This window comes from Schistocerca serialis, chromosome 1, assembly GCF_023864345.2.
Source record: "Schistocerca serialis cubense isolate TAMUIC-IGC-003099 chromosome 1, iqSchSeri2.2, whole genome shotgun sequence".
In the NCBI taxonomy this organism is placed as follows: domain Eukaryota; kingdom Metazoa; phylum Arthropoda; class Insecta; order Orthoptera; family Acrididae; genus Schistocerca; species Schistocerca serialis.
Window position 1 is genome coordinate 915,930,910 of NC_064638.1, and position 21,726 is coordinate 915,952,635.

General features: G+C 35.7%; 1 protein-coding gene across 1 annotated transcript in view; it reads left to right on the forward strand.

Annotated features, from left to right (window-relative positions):
• The first annotated feature begins 1,834 nt into the window (after positions 1–1,834).
• LOC126446721 (phospholipid scramblase 2-like) overlaps positions 1,835–21,726 on the forward strand; it is a 150,848-nt gene continuing 130,956 nt past the window's right edge. Inside the window, exons 1-6 of the mRNA XM_050090985.1 lie at positions 1,835–1,913; positions 2,032–2,082; positions 2,287–2,346; positions 2,453–2,512; positions 2,597–2,629; positions 4,689–4,796. Of these exons, the coding sequence (XP_049946942.1) occupies positions 1,835–1,913; positions 2,032–2,082; positions 2,287–2,346; positions 2,453–2,512; positions 2,597–2,629; positions 4,689–4,796 (391 nt within the window). The remainder of the gene's footprint in view (positions 1,914–2,031; positions 2,083–2,286; positions 2,347–2,452; positions 2,513–2,596; positions 2,630–4,688; positions 4,797–21,726) is intronic.

The following is a 21,726-nucleotide window of genomic DNA, read 5'->3' on the forward strand; positions in this document are numbered from 1 at the left end:
TCTCTGCTTACATGGAAGATGCCCTGTCCATCTGAGCCACTGAGGACACAGAGGATAGTGCGACTGCAGGGACTATCTTGCTCACACCTCCCGCGAAACCCACATTCTCACCTTGTATGTCCACACACTACATTCGTAGTGTCCCACACCAACACACTCACTATTCGTGGAAGACATTCTTACCAAGTCCTGTAAGAGTTCGAGGAATATGTGTGCATATGCACAGAAGAAGAAGAAGATTATGGCCGGTGCTGCCAGAACTATATACTTAAATGGATATGGTGTCTGTTCTTTCAGACATGTCCAAAAGAACCGACACCATATCCATATAAGTATAATATTACATGAGGTTGGCGCACTTTATGGTAGGTGTGATCACTTGAGAGTTAATAACTGTTAGGGTCATTATGGTTGTTACACAGATCATTTGTGAGAAACGCTGAATGTACTACAATTATGGACAATAATGTGTATTCAAGAAAATTTGTTGGCAAAGATAGTTATATAAGAAAAAAATTGACATACACAACTACAATATCAGATTGAAAGGAAACTTTGTATTTCAAACTGACAAAAGTTCTCATAAACAACATACATCCTATATGGGGAAAAATAATCAATAAGTTGCTTGATGAATTAAAGTGTATACTAAATATAAATGCAAACTTCAGTAGATATCATATGTAATTTTTGAATCATAATACATAGACTACATAAAAACTTGGTTATTCCTTTATAAATACGTCAACCTGTACACTGTACTGCATATGGTACAAGAGCCATATAAATAAGTAAATAACTCCAGATCTATTATGGAGAAATGTAATATTTTCTTAAAACAAAAATTTCATATGTATATCAAGAAAATACATGTATAGTAGGTTTCTACAAGCATGACTGTTATTCTCCATAATGAAATATATGGAATGTGAATCAATAAGAGTATTAATTATTGTATACTGATATGGTTCTTGAGTATTCAAGAAAAACGTGGATTTTCCAACTGAAAGCTTGGCAGAATAACAGCTGTATAACGGAAAGTAGCTGCAGTTAATATTTATATTGAAAATGTACTTTCTCCTAAATAAATAAAGTATATTCCAGTTACCTAAATGTTAACAATGTATAATACCTGATTTAGAATTTTAATAGAAATCATTATACATTTTACATTCTTGTTAGTTTTTCCCTATATAGTATCAGGTGCATAAACTGTGTGTATGTGTGTGTGCATGTTTGGACTTGACGATGTATTCACAAAATGAGAATACAGAAATACAGTAACAAACTTTACAGGTGAAATAGGTTATACAACTGCATCAATATCTGAATATTGTTTAACTGCAAGCATTACCCATGCAGCATCCTAAGATTAAATTACTGTTGCAAAACCTTTTCCTGATGTAGTGCTCTTATTGACTGATGATGGAAATATTTTAGTGTTGCAATAAAAAAAGTGCATGAAAGTATGCTTAAAGCTACAGAAAACACAAGGAGCTGTTTTGGAGGAAGTCTGACTACAATAATAATGGAAGAGAATGCAATCTTATATTTAACTCGTTGGCAGGAAGGAGGATTATCAGTAAAACATCAGAGACATTTGAAACATAATATCTTATCTCACTATCTGGAGATTAGATTGAAGAAGTACTGGGCCAGTATTTTGTGATTAGACTGCAGCATATACTCTGATAACATTTATAGGATGTTACCAAACAGTTTTCTGTGAGTTACAATGTGACATAAATTTCACCTGTTTACTCAAAGTAACTAGATACAAATCAGTATATCAGGTAGTGTCTACAAATGAATACTGGCCAGAAAAGCAAAGAGAATGTCCACTCAAGAAAATTTTCAACAAACAGTCAACAGTAATGAAGAAAATAACAGAGAGCATCATCACACACAATCAGGTAAAAATAAATATTTTGCAATTCTTGAACAACGAAAGAGTCAACATGTGTATACTAGCCATTTAACCAAATATTCTTAGAAAGACAATTTCTTAAAACTTTTTCTTTGCATTGACAGAAGGACATGTTACCGATGGAAATCAAGTCATAGAAGCCATCACACCAACAGGTAAATGTGCATTTGATCCAGCACATTTGTCAATGAATAGTTTTAAAGATATGAGCTAATCAAATATTAAAAGAACAGATCAGATGAAATTATCTTTCTTCTGAGATTTTTCTTGTGCCAGATATAAATGATTGCTATGAGCAAAATTTATACTAATACTGTTTTTTCTGTCTTAACAAAATATTTCATCTTTCTTTTCGACAGAGGGACATGTTATCAATGAAACTGAACAAGGCAATGAAGATTTTCATCACGCTGCAACAGGTAAAGATGCATTTATTGTTGGGTTTCATTCTGTTGAAAGTCTCAACATTATTAACTACCTTCTAAAAGCAACAGATTAAATAAAATGGTTTTCCCTTCTCAACAGAGTTTCACATGCCTGTATATTCTGAGAGGACCACTATAACTATCCAGCCTCGAAGAACAGGTACAATTGATGATGAAAATCTTTTAAAAATTGGCTATTAAATTATAATTTATATCTGCATTTATTACCCATTTTCGCTTGCAGATGATGACCGTGTGCCAATGCCAGTGTCTTCAGGTAATGTGTCAAAGATGAGAATAAAAATATGGATTAGACATCCTTCACATTAAACATGCATTTATTTGTGTAATAAATCACTTGTTACTTTAATAATATGACCAAGTTACATTTCCATAATTTTTGTTGTTGTTCTTTTTTAGTACTAGGCAAAGACTTCATTTGATTTTTTTCATTGTACTTTCACACATCATAAATTTAAAGAGATTTTTGAGTGGTTTATTAAATGTAGTGTTTAAAATTACATCTGTTTATTTAATCAGTGGATACAAGATGACAAATGGTACTGAGATTAATGTTTTCAGATTTTTTTGACATAATTACATATTAGTATGAAAGAAATGTACCGATACATTCATATGTGAAAAAGATTCATTTAATGCAGTAGGAGAAGCCATTCTGACTTCCCATGAGCATTTGTTAGTTTTAACATAAATCTTTTTTTTTTTTTTTTATCCTATATGGAAGAGAATGGTTAGTTTCACATGTGGTTTAGAACAACTCATTTTTAATTGAACAGTCACTGGTTTTTACCTTGTTTCACAGATTTTATTATTATTCCTGCACAACCTAGGTTTTGGGTTGTAAACTGATTTTAAAATACATTACTGATTCCAAAGATGATAATACAAAGATAAACATGATGATAAGACAAAGATAGGAATCTCAACTTACATTAATCCTTGGCTTAATGTAAAATTATTTCAATGACTATTTTTGCAAATTATATATGGAATTACACAATTCAGCAATTTCACTAACATGGCTAAACACACCTTTATTATACAGTTCAGCTATTACACTAACATGGCCTAACATACCTAGGAATATAACAATATTATGAAAAGGAAAGTTGCCACTCACCATACAGCAGAGGTGCTCAGTGACAGATAGGCACAAAAAAAATTGTCACAGATAAAGCTTTTGGCAATTAAGGACTTCATCAACAACAAGAACAACAACAACAACACACACACACACACACACACACACACACACACACACACACACACACAACATAACAAAATTTTTCAAGCAAGGCAAGAAACAGTGAATGTTTAGTTAATTTACAATGTTTCATCAAAAACCCACAGTTGATTTAATTGAGATTCATTTCTGTACTGGTATTCAAACGAAGGGGCTGCTATACTTAATTATAAATAGTAACAAAGGTGAAAGATCCTTTAGTTCAGTAACATTACCAGTTACATTTTTTAATCATGGTACATACTGCATTTCTTAATAAAGAAATTGGTCTTTTTACATGATTTTAATTACATGTTATATACTTTACACTGTTGAGTTTATAATAATATATTTTTGTTGTAAAGCATTTCACATGTGAAGACTTTTCTCATACCCAAGTATTACTTTCCTTTTGTTTTATGACAGATTACTTACAACAAATTTAAATGCAAAATATATCCAGTAATTATACACTTTCATATTATAGACATTTCCTGTGTATAACATGAAGTTCCTCAGAATAACAGCTCATAAAAATTGGTAAGTGATAAAAAAACCACAAAATGAAGCTTTATTAATTCAGTATTTATACATGGTATGTGCAACACAAAAAGCAAATCATACTGGTCGTAGGTAATAAATAATTTCCAGTCGTGAAATCTTCTCGGGTGATCAGCCGAGTAAAGGCGTCGTCTTCTCGCAACGTTTCGACGGGTTTCGTACCCATCATCTTCGCTTGAAGATGATGGGTACGAAACCCGTCGAAACGTTGCGAGAAGACGACGCCTTTACTCGGCTGATCACCCGAGAAGATTTCACGAATGGAATACGCCGAGAAAGTCTCAAATCACATTTAATAATTTCCAGGTTGTCTTTCCATTTAAATTCTCATTAATATTTATATCTACATTTACATGTTTGGAGGGAGACAATCAATAACTCTCAATCATGAAAAACATTTACTGGTGTTGCCCTACATTCTGCTGTGACAGTATGAAGATGATCTTCTTTTCTTAGAACTAACTGGGAGATAATTTGTGCAAAAACATGTATGAATGTTTATTGAAATATTTTTTATAGTGTTTTATTTCAGCAAACTGGCAAACTACCAGCTTCACACATTTCATACCATTGTCAGGACTTGACTTCTTGACTGTAGCTGATCAGCTGATTATACAGCAAACTGTTGAATTACAAGACAGTAAGTACTTACAGTTTTGAAATTATAATACTACTTTCATTCTGTGGCCTCTTAAAAAAGCAAACTGGGAACACAAAAAATATATATTTTTAACATTACTGTAGTTTTAGAATGATCAATAGGTTTTGTGTTATTAACCGTAATAGAGGTGCATGTGACACAGACTGTTAACCCACACTTTGCAATGGCATTCAATATAAAACTAGCCAGTTTTAACCTAGGTGCTGACAATATTTCATCTATATTTTGAAAGCAATGGAAGGAGAAGTGCTAGCATTAATTAGCTAGCGGACAAATCCAGCATTGCCCAGGTATTCATTTTGTCAGTTTTCTATTATAAATGGAAACAAAAAGTGAACTGTGTTTGTAGTGAAGTATCAAAAATATTTCATTTCCACATATACATGAGAAAACATTTGAAATTATGAAACCATCTTACAAAGAAATATGCATAAGGTACAGGTGTGCAAGTACAATATCCAAGATAAGAAACATGAATCTGACAGTTTCTGTACACTGGGTGGAGCTACTTCACATGTCTACAATACGATTTTGTAAAAATCTTTTGACAATGCCTCTTTACAGCTCTATACACAGCTGTCATATTTGCCTACTGCCATTTGTGCTCCACAGTTACAAACTGTGAAAAGCACATGCACACACACACACACACACACACACACACACACACACACACACACACACACACACACACATACATTTTTATAATATGTATGGATTCACAGATCACATTCCACAAACCCAGTCTTTTCATAAACCCCATCATTCAGAAGAGCCTTCAAGCAGGATGTGTCAAACTGCAATCAAAAGCATCTGGACACCTGACTGAAAATGACTTAGAAGTGCATAGTTCATTCCCTTGGTAATACTGGAATTCAATATGCTGTTGGCCCACTCTTAGCCTTGATGACAGCCTCCACTCTTGTGGGCGTACATTCACTCAGGTGTGGGAAGGTTTCTTAGGGATTGGCAGACCATTCTTCATCGAGTGCTGCACTGAGGAGAGGTACTGATGTAGGTTGGTGAGGCCTGGCATGAAGTCGGCGTTCCAAAACACCCCAAAGGTGCTCTACAGGATTCAGGTCAGGACTCTGTGCAGGCCAATCCATTACAGATGTTATTGTCATATAACCACTCTGTCACAGGCTGTGAAATGTGAACAGGTGCTCGATTGTGTTGAAAGATGCAATCACCATCCCTGAATTGCTCTTCAACAGTGGGAAGCAAGAAGGTACTTCAGACATCAATGTAGGCATGTGACGTGATAATGTCATGCAAAGCAACAAAGGGTGCTAGCCTCCTCCATGGAAAACATGACCACATCATAACACCACTGCCTCTGAATTTTGCTCTTGGAATTACACATGCTGGCAGATCACGTTTACCGGGCATTTGTCATACCTCCACCCTGCCATCAGATCACCACATTGTGTGCCAAGATTTGTCATTAAACAAAACATTTTTCCAATGTTTGCACTCCTTACACCAAGCGAGGTGTCGTTTGGCATTTACCAGCAGGTGTGTGGCTTATGAGTAGCTGCTCAACCACCAATTCCTGCTCAACCACCAATTCCTGCTCAACCACCAATTCCAATTTTTCTCATCTCCTGCCTAACTGTCATAGTACTTGCAGTGGATCCTGATGCGATTTGGAATTCCTGTGTGATGGTCTGGATTGATGTCTGCCTATTACACATTATGACCCTCTTCAACTGTTGGCAGTCTCTGTCAGTCAACAGACGTGGTCAGCTTGTACGCTTTTGTGTTGTACATGTCCCTTCGTGTTTCTGCTTCACTATCACATTGGAAACAGAGGACCTAGGAATGTTTACAAGTGTGGAAATCTCACATACAGAAGTACAACGCAAGTGACATCCAATCACCTGACCAAGTTCCAAGTCTGTGACTTCTGTGGAGCACCCCATTCTGCTCTCTTATGATGTGTAATGAATACTAAGGTCACTGGTATGGAGTACCTGGCAGTAGGTGGCAGCACAATGCACCTAATATGAAAAATGTATGGTTTTGGGGGTGTCCAGGTACTTTTGATCACATAGTGTATATTAACAAGCAGCTTCAGGTTCTGGAGGCTACTTCTATGAACTACATTAACAAAAAATGTTGACTGGTGCTTGCTTTCTTACACTGACATTTATGGAAATTACTTCTGTATTAAATTATAAATGAACACAAAAATAAGAGAAAAACAGTTGATTTGAAAATAAACACTGCTTCCCCTCTTATGCAACTCAGATTCATTTTTATCTAATACATCAAAGAAGCCAAACATGTAACTTCATACAGACCACTGTAAGGTGTCTGTCTACTTCCTTAGTGAACCTGTGTTCAATACAAACATTACAGTTGCACAGAATTTACAGCTATGAATCGAAATAATCTGATGAGCTATAGAAGGAGTGCCTAATTTTGTTTTTGAGTATTTGTAGATATTCACTTTATTGACTGGTGTTAACTGGCAAGCTATTATAGTCTTTAGCAATATAATACAAAACTTAATTCTGAACCCAAGGCAGAACTGATAGTCCATATGGAAGTAATATTTATTTCTAGTGTGGGGGATGCCCTCTACAATATATATTGTTGATGGGCTGTAAGTACAATATCTGTGACTTGACCTAGAATCAGTGTTGTACAGTTGTATGTCTTTACCTGTGTAAGTCTACTGTATCAGGTCATATCTCATTTATATCACAGTGACACTGTACTCCACTTCCACACTAGTATTGTGGTTGTGAATTTTATAGTTCATATGAATTCATTCTTGTTGTTATCAACAAATAACACTGGAGGTACATGTACTGGCATGTAATTGTAAGAACTCTAGATCCATGAAGAGGCTTCTGTAAAATGTTTGGTTAAAAGCTTTACACAATATACATACTGCATATATCTATAGAATGAACACTTTTTTGATCTTAACTACATCATCCAAGAAGACTATGTGGCTTAGGACAGTACTGAGTAAGAGAATGCAAAGTATACTAGCAGTATCACATAATGTGTTTACGTGCAGGCTGAGTGAAAAACATGTTTATTTCCTAATAGCGTACTATAGATGGACATATAGACAAACAATGTTATGAATAAAAAACTGATATATGATTCTACTACTGCAACACATAAGTGGTCTGCATAGTTAGGGTTCTGATGAGTTCATCATCTGGTACCCTGAAACATTATCACATGCATAAATGGGCATCCAGCACTTAACTAAATGAGATAACATGTGGAAAGACTTGAATGTTTTGTTTTCTGCCCTCTTCAGTCAATGAGTTCAATGACCATGACTTGGATTTATGTATGTATGAATGTGAAATGATGCTTCTTGCATCCTCCATTGGATAATAATAAAAATGTTTTATTTCCTGATGAGAGTGCAGTTTACCGTAGCTCATGAAATCATTTATTTGGACAAAAGATAATTTTCCATTTTGTGAAGAAACAGAGTGCAGTCCACCTCATGTTATTATTTTGACAGGGTGGATGGTAGATCAACTGCTTTAACTGTATTTCTTTGATGGTCTTGTGAAGCAGCACCTTCACGTAATTAACATATAGTTACATCCAGAATTAAGGGCTAGAAACATTATTGCACTTCAACTGCAGATATTTACTTCCAGAATTAATGGATAGAGGAATAGCTGACGTCACTGCACTTCAGCTAAAAATACTCCACTACATTTTGCTGCAAGTGTCTGCGAACAGCTAAATGAACTGAGGCACTGAGAAATACAAGGGCCAAAGCACAGTCACAAACTTTTGAGAAAAACAGATGTTTGTGAAAACCAAATTTGTAGACAAACCACCAGTCTCATAGATCCAACTGGTTTCTTAATCATGTCTCAAAATCCTATGGGGCATAATAAAAGAACCATTCACAAACAAGAGTACGTGAACAATGATAACTAAAAAATGGAGCATAATGTGAAGGACAATAAAACACTTTAAAATCAAAGATGGTAAAATGGTGTATATTAAACTAAATGAAAGTCACAATCCACATTGACTGTTTATTGTATTTTCATACATGGAAAAACACAATAAACAGCTATTTGGACTTTCACTCAGTTTAATGTAGAGTACTTTACATTCCTAGAGTTTAAAATGTGTAGTTGCCCTTAACTTTATGTACAAGTTGTTTAGTTGTGGTTGCCCAACCTGTAAGGTTCTTTGTAGTGAAAAATGGTGTTCACTTGGCATTTGGAAGGACAGCTTCTAAATTTCTGCAATGCACTCAAGAACATGTCATATCAATCTTCGCACTGAATATGAAGAACTGCACACTGACTTTGTTGAACAATCAAACTTCTACCTTTGTAACAATGTCAATACATTATTCATAATAAAAGTAAATATTCACCAGACATTCTTTATTCAAAGTAAATGTTGAAATCTGAAAAAGTACATATATTGTTCTTATATTCATAATAATGCTGTAAGTTTACTATATTTGGATACTTTGTAAGTATACTTACTTGGCAGTGGTGTCTTCTTCCTCAGTCTGTAGTCTCAAAATGGAAAATTTGCATGATATTTTAACTACATACAGTAATAACAGATGCGTCACAATGGTATTTCAAATTTACTAGTATGCACATCTATTTTCTTCAACATACACAATTGAGTGATGACCAAGATCTAAGAACTGAAAGCAATTTTTGTGTTATTGCATTAGTAGCTCTCACAAAAACTGCCTTGTTAACTTTAAACCAAAACAGTATCATCAAACTACCAAGTAACTTATAGCACCCTCAACTTTCAATGTTAAAAACAAAAGTAACACTCAATGGTAGCTCATTTACATAGTCCATGACTGTTGTCTATACTCAATTCATTTGCGCATAAAATTATTGTACGAGCCACTGAACTCATCCTGAACACATTACTAGAAATGACCCACTAATTGAAGTTCAATATTTATGACAGTGAGCCTAACTGTTCTTCTCACTAATGGAAGTTCAGTATTTACAGCAGTGAGCCTAACTGTCCTTCAAATCACAGTTCACCACAGATAATACAATAACTATTATATTTAGGATCTTTTCACATCAGAACAGGTAGCATTATTGTACAATGCAAGCCACTGTCTTTCACTGATGCAAATACCAGAAAGCTGGTAATGAGATCATAAAGGGAAGTACACTTTTATCATGATGTTTGCTTGGTGACAGTGGTACATAGACTTCAATTGTACTGATGTTGTATAGTTTTAATGAAATGAGTAAAACAGGATGTTAACTGGTAGAGTACCTTGCACAGTTTTTTTAACAGAGAGATGTAGATCATATGAATGCTCCTGGAAATCTGAAGGTTTTTGTCATGATGTAATACATATCAACTGCCATAATGATATTTTGTAATCTTGATGCTTAACTGTAATTTATAAAACTGTGTTGTGAAAATTTACTACTTTAGATGGTTTATAAGTCCCAACAATGATTTGATTTAACTGCAGTATAGTTGGTAAAGAAAAAATACAAATGCCTCAGTTCTATTTGATTAGTGCACTCTATGCATATGCAGTGGATTAACTACTTACATGTAAAGCAGACATTTTTGAAATTTTGTTAATTTATATAAACTTCAAATTAAGGTCTTACATGAATAACGAGAATGGTTATGCAGTTCAGAAAAATTTGAGCAACACAAATACCTAGTTGTGTCCTTGAATCTAACAAATATATTGGTGTATAAGTGACCACTGGCAATCCCAACCAGAAACAGAATATTACATATGTACTGAATAACTGGAAACAGCAAATTCATGGTGCAGAGGATCTAATATCCAGGTAGTCCATGTAGGTATGCAAATAGCTAGCTCAGTGCCAAGAAAATTGACTTCAATAACTTCTGTGTATATTTAAACCTAGAAGTGGCTGATTTTGGGCTAGCATATGCTAACGTAATTGTCACATTTCCCAGATGGCAATTTTTAAAATTTCATCAACCAATTGGAAATCTGTCCACATCACATAGTGTGCCTATGAGAAAAGATTGCTTTATGTGGAAACATCAACATTCATATCAGAGATGGTAGTGATAAAAAGAGAGAATTTATGAACTTAGTAAGCAGCTGTGGACTATTTGTGGCAAAGTATCAAACAACAAGACAACTAATTTGTCGTAACACAATTTTCACAAACCTAAATGGTTGAAGCTATGAAGTAAGTGTGGTTGACCCTATACCTGCAGATCACAGTGTCACATATGAAACTATGGTAAACTCACTGAGTACACAACAAATCCCTAGCTGGCATTTAAATTATGTATTCACAAACAGGATTATTACAAAAAGAAGCTTATATGCTTTCAAAACTACAGTGTCTTCTGGAGATTACCACAAAATATTTGAAGAATGGGCAGCAAATGATGCACTAAGTTGCATGTTCCATAACCTTAAATTAAAACTTGATGAAATTTTCCCACTAAAACCTAAGAGATATTAAATAGCCACAGCAAAATGAATATAAAATACTGTCAAAGTAAAGAGGTGGGATACCCCCGAACTAGCTAAAATAAAATTATTTGTCCAAATACAGTACTCAATGATGTTAATGATATACTGTACTGCAGTTATTTGTTGTCTGAAAGAATGTTCAGAAAGACAGTAGAAAATGTGCAGATGGAAAGCAATACCAAATTTACTGAAGAGGCTCATAATCCTTGAAATGCAGAATCGGACTTGGTTAATAAATACAGGAGAAGGCCCACTCTTGCTCTGACTCTTTAAGTTGAGATGAATTTAATTACTATTTTACAGAGATAGTGGAAAGCTCAGTTGATGAAAGTCCTCGCTTTTGAACAGATCATGCAGTTGCCATGAAATTCAGAAATAAATTGAACTTGGTCATGTGGGAGAGAGAGAGTATCCAAGAGACACAATAAAAATTGTGAAAACACTACAAACCCTCAGGGAGTCCTGATACTTATGGCACATCCTGTACTGTATTGACAACTATAATCTGTGAAACTGTACAACCACTGGATTTCCAGTATATACACTCTTTCATGTAAGACAACATGGTTTTTGGAAGGGTATATCAATGATAACAGCAGTACTTGATGTATTTACAAATATGAGTCAAGGTGTCTACAGCACTGTTACTCTGTGACCTCAGTAAGGCACTCAACTGTTGTGCACATAATGCCTTGCTCAGCAAGCTAAAATTCTATTATGTTGGAGGATCTCTTCTGCAAACTCTTGAATCCTACCTGAATAACAGACAACAAACTGTATCAGTACAAGTAGCTGGCTCAGGTGAAAAGATGTCATTACATGGTGTGCCACAGGAATCTGTAACGTGCCTTCCGTCATTCCTGATTTTTGTTAATGACACAGGATCCAAATGGTGCACTTTGCATTTCACAGATGCTACAACCTTATTCTCAGAAGGAGAGGATGTTGTTCAGTTTGTTCGACAAGCAAAAGTACTATTTAGTGAAGACAAGGAACAAGATGGAAATTAATGACAACAAAACACAGAGGGTGATACGCAGCCTTAGTGATACTTGAGCACTGCATGACACAGCAGCTATTAAACTTCTGGCCTTTTGCACTGATATCAAATTAACCTGGAAACAGCATGCTAACATGTTCCAAGCTTTCATGGGTCCTGTGTCTAATGAGGAATTTAAAAAGTATAACATGAGTACAGTAACTGCAAACATTTTACTGTGCGATGTTCAGCAGCTACATTAATTATGCAGTGTTTGTGTAGGGCTATTTTATAGCTGCAAGAATGTGATTTTATTGTAAAAGACAGAAATGGAGGTCATCCCTCAAGCAGAAGACTGACCAATGTAAACAAGTTTTCTCCAGATTAGGATTTCTGACTGTTTACAGCCAGTATATATTCAACAACCCCATTCACATGAAGGTAAATGATAAACCTTGAGACATACAGAAAGAGAAACAAAGTTCATCAGCACTGCACTTGCAATAAAGATGGTACAGATAGGCTAAGATGCCAATCAACAAAGACACAAAATAGCTTTCCAGGGTGGCCCCAAAACTATTAAATGCACAACCTAATTACATTGAAATGTAACAGCCATTTAAGACCCACTTAAAACAAACATTTTCCAGTCTAATTCAGGATTGCACATGTAAACAAAATATGTAACTCTAGAAAAAATTATACCTGAGGAAAGAACTGTTTAATCTCTCTCACTTCAAAGTGTAGAAGCTCTGTAAATGAAGGGAACAGTTCCCATGAAGGGATTCTCTAGTAATTAATAAAAAAATGTAAATGTATTATTGTAACTCCTTATTAGAGAATTTATTCTCGAATAAAATAACAAACATGTAGTAATATTGTAGTGCACCAGCTGTTCAGGAGTAAGTGTAAAATCAGATACATATTTTCAATTTTTTTGTATCAATTTTAATTGTTAATTAATCAAATATTCATTTTAAACAATGCCGAGGATTGTTCTGGATTGTTAAGAAAGTATAAATAGTTACAGCAATGTTGGCAGTGGAAGTCAGTATTTTGTGTGATTTTGGACAGAAAGCATATAGCTTGTTGTGATAATTTATTGTAAGTATGTTATAACTTATTTCAGATTTGTCAAGATGCCTTTATTTTGAAACTGCAATAAATATCAAATGAAACACTATATTTGATTAAATTTTATTTTTACTTTATAGTAAAAACATACAGTTACTGTTCCAGGACTTTTGCTGTGATGGATTCCCAGCTACAATGAGTAAAAATAACCCCACTGAAATGTACATAGACATAATGACTGTACCACTTGTAGGACCAAACGTCCTCATTTCTTTACAAGTCAGACTCAGACTTTAGAGGAACTGAACCGACATGAACATTTCAGGTCAGGAAACCACAAGGACAGATAAAAGGGACTTGCCCACAAGAACTGTCAAAGGCACCTTGTTCTTGTACCTTGAAAGTCGTTATCTCAGATTTTTCAATATCTTCTTGTAGCGACTGAGAGCCAACATGGCCACATGCCACTGTAGAATCTGATTTACATTGGCAAATTAAGTACCAGCAGGCTACTTCCAGAACACATACTGCTCAACAACTACTTGACAAATTTGTCATTGGACATCACCACATTAGACTTGATGTAGCAATATCAGATCAGACAGTGAATAAAATTGGGCACTGATAAGGTAAATTACAACATAGGTTAAAGCATAGGGTGAAGTACTAGTGGTTAAATATGAATGAGTTAATAATAGGAGTAAAATGGTTAGTTCAGCCACTCTAAAGGTATGATAAATACACATTTCCTCATCAGTTACAATTTAATGAATCAACTAGACTTCACTTGAAAGTAGATGTCTGCAAGAACCACAACTATGCCATGAATATGAATCCTCAATCTATAGTTTTTCCTTGGCTGCTCATTACACATGAATCATTAGTAGTCATCAGTATATTTTCAATAAGTTATTGGAGAAATTGAACCAGTTTTCATTATGAATCATATTTTAAGCTAACATTTGTACATATTGAAAAGCATTGACTTGCTGTAACATACAGTAGTATTGAACAGTTCAGATTTGTGTAGACATGGTGACAAAGAACACTTTGTACCTATATAAAGGAGAAATCATGACTTATTCAGATACCAGACATGTAGCAAACATTATCCCTATTTTATTGTACTAGGATGGTAAAAGAATAATTAGATATGGCTACCAGTGGTTTGGTCATTGAAATGGTAGAAAATTACATGGAAAAAAAAACTATGTGAGTCTTAAATCCTGGGAATCAGAACACTTCTGTCCCAATAACTCTTTCCAACATAAAATTCCATTTTCTTAAGAAATACAAACATAATAAATTTCTTTCTGATAACTGTCCCTTTGCCAATTACACAGTAGATCTAATACATGTTAAGGACAAGATCATGACAGAGAGTATTTTCATAATTGATAGTAAATCAATGTCTATCCTGTGACTTTCACATAATTGCTATAGTAACAGGTCAAACCAAATGAGAACACATATATAACGCTACAAACAGTCTAACCTAATTGTAATCACATCTCAGTTGTAAAGTGATAGTATACTGCTATAAAAGCAGAGATGTCTTAAGTAAACTTCACACCAACTATAAACATTTTCTCAACTTTTCACAAAACCATTAGCACAATGAGAGTACAACACTATCATCACAGTGAGACTATCACATCTGCAATGTAAAGTAACAGAACCTCATTATAACTGTACAGATATGATAAGAAAATATTACACCAACTCTCCTCAAAATTCATAATCTGGTTGTATTATTAAACTACACATTATTAAACCTGCCCAAAGTTTTTACTTGTATCCAGATAACCAGAAAAATGGCATCTTGCTTAGTATAAAATACATGCACCAGTTGCTTTTGGCATCCATTCTCTAACTATTTGTCCAAATCAGAAAGTGGAAGAGGGTGAATTTGTACAGAAAAGTAAGAGAGGATGTGACTTGAAAAGGAAAGAGTCACACCAGTTTGGAGCCTTGGGTTCACCACCACCAGACTGCAAAATGAGCTTGCAACCTCCTGAGGAACGACAAATCTTGTGATGTTATATGAGTGATGAAGGCTGTTTGTATGATTTCAGCTGTGTAACATTCCTGAGTCCAAATAATCTTTTGGACTTAGAATATACAAGTCTATAAGCATTTGGGTGTGGGTTTTCAACAATTTCAAATGGTCCTATAAAAATATCAAAATATTTCTTTATTTCTCTATTTAGTGCTTTAGATTTGGTGTAACTTTTTGTCAACACTAGATCCCCAACTTTGAATTCCGTGTTCTTTTATCTGTTTGTCATGCCATTTCTTTCTTTCTTCATAGTTTTTTTAACTATCTCCTCTCTTTCAGCTGCTGTTATACTTTTACAAGCTGGAAACTCTATAAGTTCTTTGATTAAGTAAGGTGGTTTTTGATCAAACATGATCTAATAAGGAGAGTATCCTGTGGTAGTATGTTGTTTGCTATTCATAATGTCTTCAAATTCATTAACATAACATAACCAATTTGTGTGATATTTCTGACAGTAAGTTCTACACAATCTACCAATTTCCCTCATGTACCATTCAGTTGGGTTGCATTTAGGTGGATAGGATGTTATTAAGATATGTCTGATATTATGTTCTTCTACAAATTCCTTCACAAGGTTTTGAAGTAAATTGGCTCCCATTGTTAGTTAAAATGGCCATAGGTGTACCCACTTTAATGAAGAAGTCCTTTACAAAGGTGGAAGCTATTTTCTTACTAGTTGCTTTCTTTAAAGTATAAAATTTCACATATTTAGAAAATAAATCTACAATGATGAGAATATACTGAAATCCCCATTTAGCTCTTGGAAGTTGACCATACAAATCTATCCCTACCAAATCCAACTGTTTGTGTGATACCACATTTTGTAAAAATCCCTTGTTGGTTTTGTTACTAACTTTTGTTCTTTGACATCTATCACAGCAGGTGAGTAAGGTCTTAACTCTCCTAGATATATTATGAAAATATATACACTCTTGTATCTTTTGAATACATTTTAACATGAAACAGTGTCCGATGCTTTCATGTGTGTACTTTATGAAAGTATTTATGTGAGAATCTGGGCAGAAAACCTTCCCAGCATCACTATCTGTGCTGTGTCTATAAAATAAAATACCTTTGAAGACCTGATAATACATTAGTACTTTCTCATGACCTTTATTCCCTAAATAACCTTTAACAAGCTTCCAATGATCCTCATCATTTTGGTATCTTCTCAATTGATTACAGGTTTTTCTTATTTCACTTTCCTCTTTGACATATTTAAAAATACATTCTTTTAAACTTTCCCTCTTGACTATTGTTTCCATTATCATTTCCATACCCCACTGGCATTCTTGACAGAGCATCAGTGATGACATTTTCCTTGCCCTTTATAAAATGAACCGTGTATTTAAACTGCTGTAAGAACATTGAACATCTAATAATTCTCCCATGATACAATTTACACTCTTGTAAGTAAGTTAATGCTTTATGATCTGCATAAACTTTCACTTCATTCCCAAACAAATAACTTTTAAATTTTTTGAATCTCCATACAATTGCCAAAAGTTCCTTTTCAGTAATCATGTAATTTCTCTCATGTTTTTGTAAGGTTCTGCTTGCGAATGCTATAGAATGATGTTCAATTTTCCCATTAATTTCTTTCTCTTGGAACAAATGTACCCAAAGTCCTTAATCACAACTGTCTGTCATCAAACAAAATGGTAAAGATAAATCATATTTGTGGAGGATTTCACTTTCTGCCAATTCTTTCTTAATTCTGTCAAAAGCTATCTGGCATTCATCAGACCAATCCCACACTGCAATTTTTCTTAACAGGTTGTTCAAGCATGGTGCATTAAGTGCCTGTGCTTTCACATATTTTTGATAGAAGTAAAAATCATTTTTATTTCTAGGTTTTGGGAATTTTGTTATGTCCTCCATCTTTTCTCCATCAGGCAAAATCCCTTTTTCATTTATGCAGTGGCAAAGAAATTTCAATTATTTCATTGCAAACTTACATTTTTCTAATTTCAAAGTCATACTCCCCCCCCCCCCTCCCCCCCCAAAAAAATGGTTCAAATGGCTCTGAGCACTATGGGACTCAACTGCTGTGGTCATCAGTCCCCTAGAACTTAGAACTACTTAAACCTAACTAACCTAAGGACATCACACACATCCATGCCCGAGGCAGGATTCGAACCTGCGACCTTAGCAGTCGCACGGTTCCGGACTGCGCGCCTAGAACCGCAAGACCACTGCGGCCGGCTCCCCTCCCCCCCTCGCCCTCATTTTCTCTCCAGTTTCCTTTAAAATTTGAATAGTTTCCTCTTAGGTCTTGCTTGATATCAAAATGTCATCCACATAAATAATTAACTTTTCTAAGTTACCAAAACAAAGTCCAATCCCCTAATAAATTCCGCCGCACATACATTTAAACTGAATGGTTCAACACAATATTGAAAACATTTCCCATTAAACAAAAATGCATTCTATTTTCTAGAATCTCTTTCTAATTCAATCTGATGAAGTCCAGGCTAGTCATATATTTTACATTTTCAAACTTATTTAGTAGTTCATCTATACTTTAAGGGTGTTCAGTTTCTCTCTCCAAATATTTATTCAGATGTCTAGAGTCGAGCACTAAACGAATAACCCCCCCATCTCATTTCGAAACTACCACTAACAGCTTATTGTAAGAACTAAAACTTCTTTCTATTATTTTCCACCTTTCCATTTTCTGAAGTTTTCTTTCTACCTTCTTTCTCTTAGGGATATCATATGGTTTTATGAAAAATGGGTCATGAGCTTTCGATTTTAGGCTACATTGATACCCTTTTACTCTACATGGTTTTATATCAAATATGTCATTTTAATCACACAAAAAATTTTCAAGCTCTCTCCTGTTCTCTGCAGGCTTTCAGTTTCAGATACCTTTTTAGCTACTAGTTTACTGTAATATTTAACACTATCCTCATCAATACCAAATTCTTCCCCTTCCTCACAATAACCATCACCGTTAGTCTCTTGTATCTCCCTAATCAGACTACTTAGATGATGATCTTCCATTACAATACTCATTTCCCCATGAATTCCACTCTTTGGTTCAACAAATGTTATTTTCATATCACTCCAGACAAAATTTACATTAGCTTTAATAATCCAGTTCATACTTAGTATCAAGTTTTCATTCAAATCATCAATTACTAAGCATCCTAGAACATCATTAATCTTAAATTCATGTAATACCTGTCTGGTAATCAACTTACTGGTTTTTCCTGTTGCCCCTTTTAACCTTACTCTTGTTACTGGAAATTCTGTGAAATTTTTATTATTTTGGATCCTGTCTCTTAGCTTCCTCAATATTCTACATCTACTTCTACATCCATACTCCTCAGGCCACCTGACGGTGTGTGGCGGAGGGTACCCTTAGTACCTCTATCGGTTCTCCCTTTTATTCCAGTCTCGTATTGTTTGTGGAAAGAAGGATTGTCGGTATGCTTCTGTGTGGGCTCTAATCTCTCTGATTTCATCCTCATGGTCTCTTTGCGAGATATATGTAGGAGGGAGCAATATACTGCTTGACTCTTCGGTGAAGGTATGTTCTAGAAACTTTAACAAAAGCCCGTACCAAGCTACCGAGCATCTCTCCTGCAGATTCTTCCACTGGAGTTTATCTATTATCTCCGTAACGCTTTCGCGATTACTAAATGATCCTGTAATGAAGCGTGCTGCTCTCCGTTGGATCTTCTCTATCTCTTCTATCAACTCCATCTGGTACGGATCCCACACTAATGAGCAGTATTCAAGCAGTGGGCGAACAAGCATACTGTAACCTACTTCCTTTGTTTTCGGATTGCATTTGCTTAGGATTCTTCCAATGAATCTCAGTCTGGCATCTGCTTTACTGACGGTCAACTTTATATGATCATTCCATTTTAAATCACTCCTAATGCGTACTCCAAGATAAATTATGGAATTAACTGCTTCCAGTTGCTGACCTGCTATTTTGTAGCTAAATGTAAGGGATCTATCTTCCTACATATTCGCAGCACATTACACTTGTCTACATTGAGATTCAATTGCCATTCCCTGCACAATGTGTCAATTCGCTGCAGATCTTCCTGCATTTCAGTACAATTTTCCATTGTTACAACCTCTCGATACACCACAGCATCATCTGCAAAAAGCCGCACTGAACTTCTGATGTTATCGACGAGGTCATTTATGTATATTGTGAATAGCAACGGTCCTGTGACACTCCCCTGTGGCACACCTGAAATCACTCTTACTTCGGAAGACTTCTCTCCATTGAGAATGACATGCTGCATTCTGTTATCTAGGAACTCTTCAGTCCAATCACACAATTGGTCTGATATTCCATATGCTCTTACTTTGTTCATTAAACAACTGTGGGGTACTGTATCGAACTCCTTGCGGAAGTCAAGAAACACGGCATCTACCTGGGAACCCGTGTCTATGTCCCTCTGAGTCTCGTGGACGAATAGCGCGAGCTGGGTTTCACACGACTGTCTTTTTTGAAACCCATGCTGATTCCTACAGAGTAGATTTCTAGTCTCCAGAAAAGTCATTACACTCAAACATAATACTTGTTCCAAAATTCTACACCTTATCAACGTTAGAGACATAGGTCTAGAGTTCTGCACATCTGTTTGATGTCCCTTCTTGAAAACGGGGATGACCTGTGCCCTTTTCCAATCCTTTGGAATGCTACGCTCTTCTAGAGACCTACGGTACACTGCTGCAAGAAGAGGGGCAAGTTCCTTCGCGTACTCTGTGTAAAATCGAACTTGTATCCCATCAGATCCCACGGCCTTTCCTCTTTTGAGCGATTTTAATTGTTTCTGTATCCCTCTGTCGTCTATTTCAATATCTACCATTTTGTCATCTGTGCGACAATGTAGAGAAGGAACTACAATGCAGTCTTCCTCTGTGAAACAGCTTTGGAAAAAGACATTTAGTATTTTGGCCTATAGTCTGTCATCCTCTGTTTCAGTACCATTTTGGTCACAGAGTGTCTGGACATTTGGTTTTGATCCACCTACCACTTTGACATAAGACCAAAATTTCTTAGGATTTTGTGCCAAGTCAGTACATAGAACTTTACTTTCGAATTCATTGAACGCCTCTCATGTAGCCCTCCTCACACTACATTTCGCTTCGCGTAATTTTTGTTTGTCTGCAAGGCTTTGGCTATGTTTATGTTTGCTGTGAAGTTCCCTTTGATTCTGCAGCAGTTTTCTAACTTGGTTGTTGTACCACAGTGGCTCTTTTCCATCTCTTATGTTATTGCTTGGCACATACCCATCTAACGCATATTGTACAATGGTTTTGAACTTTGTCCACTGATCCTCAACGCTATCTGTACTTGAGACAAAATTTTTGTGTTGAGCCATCAGGTACTCTGTAATCTGATTTTTGTCACTTTTGCTAAACAGAAAAATCTTCCTACCATTTTTAATATTTCTATTTACGGCAGAAATCATAGATGCAGTAACTGCTTTACGATCGATGATTCCCTGTTCTGCGTTAACTGTTTCAAATAGTTCGGGTCTGTTTGTCACCAGAAGGTCTAATATGTTATCGCCATGAGTCGGTTCTCTGTTTAACTGCTCAAGGTAGTTTTCAGATAAAGCACTTTAAAAAATTTCACTGGATTCTTTGTCCCTGCCACCTGTTATGAACGTTTGAGTCTCCCAGTCTATATCGGGTAAATTAAAATCTCCACCCAGAACTATAACATGGTGGGGAGATCTACTCGAAATATTATCCAAATTATCCTTCAGGTGCTCAGCCACAACAGTTGCTGAGCCAGGGGACCTATAGAGACATCCAATTACCATGTCTGAGCCTGCTTTAACCGTGACCTTCACCCAGATTATTTCACATCTCCGTCAATTTCCTTCGATACTATTGCACTTCTTATCGCTATAAACACGCCTCCCCCTTCACTGTCCAGCCTGTCTCTGTGGTATACATTCCAATCTGAGTTTAGGATTTCATTACTGTTTACGTCTGGTTTCAGCCAACTTTCTGTCCCTAGTACTATATGGGCGTTGTGACCGTTTATTAATGAGAGCAGTTCTGGGACCTTTCTGTAGACGCTCCTGCAGTTTACTATTAGCACATTAATATTGTTATTCCCTATTGCATTTTGCCTACTCCTACTTTGCCATGTCTCAGAAGGCGTCGTGTCGTGCCTAGGGGGGGAATTCTCTAGCCTAAAAAACCCACATGTGCACTCCACACGTACTCTGTTACCCTTGTAGCTGCTTCCGGCGTGTAGTGCACGCCTGACCTATTCAGGGGGACCCTACATTTCTCCACCCGATAGCGGAGGTTTAGAAATTTGCACCCCAGA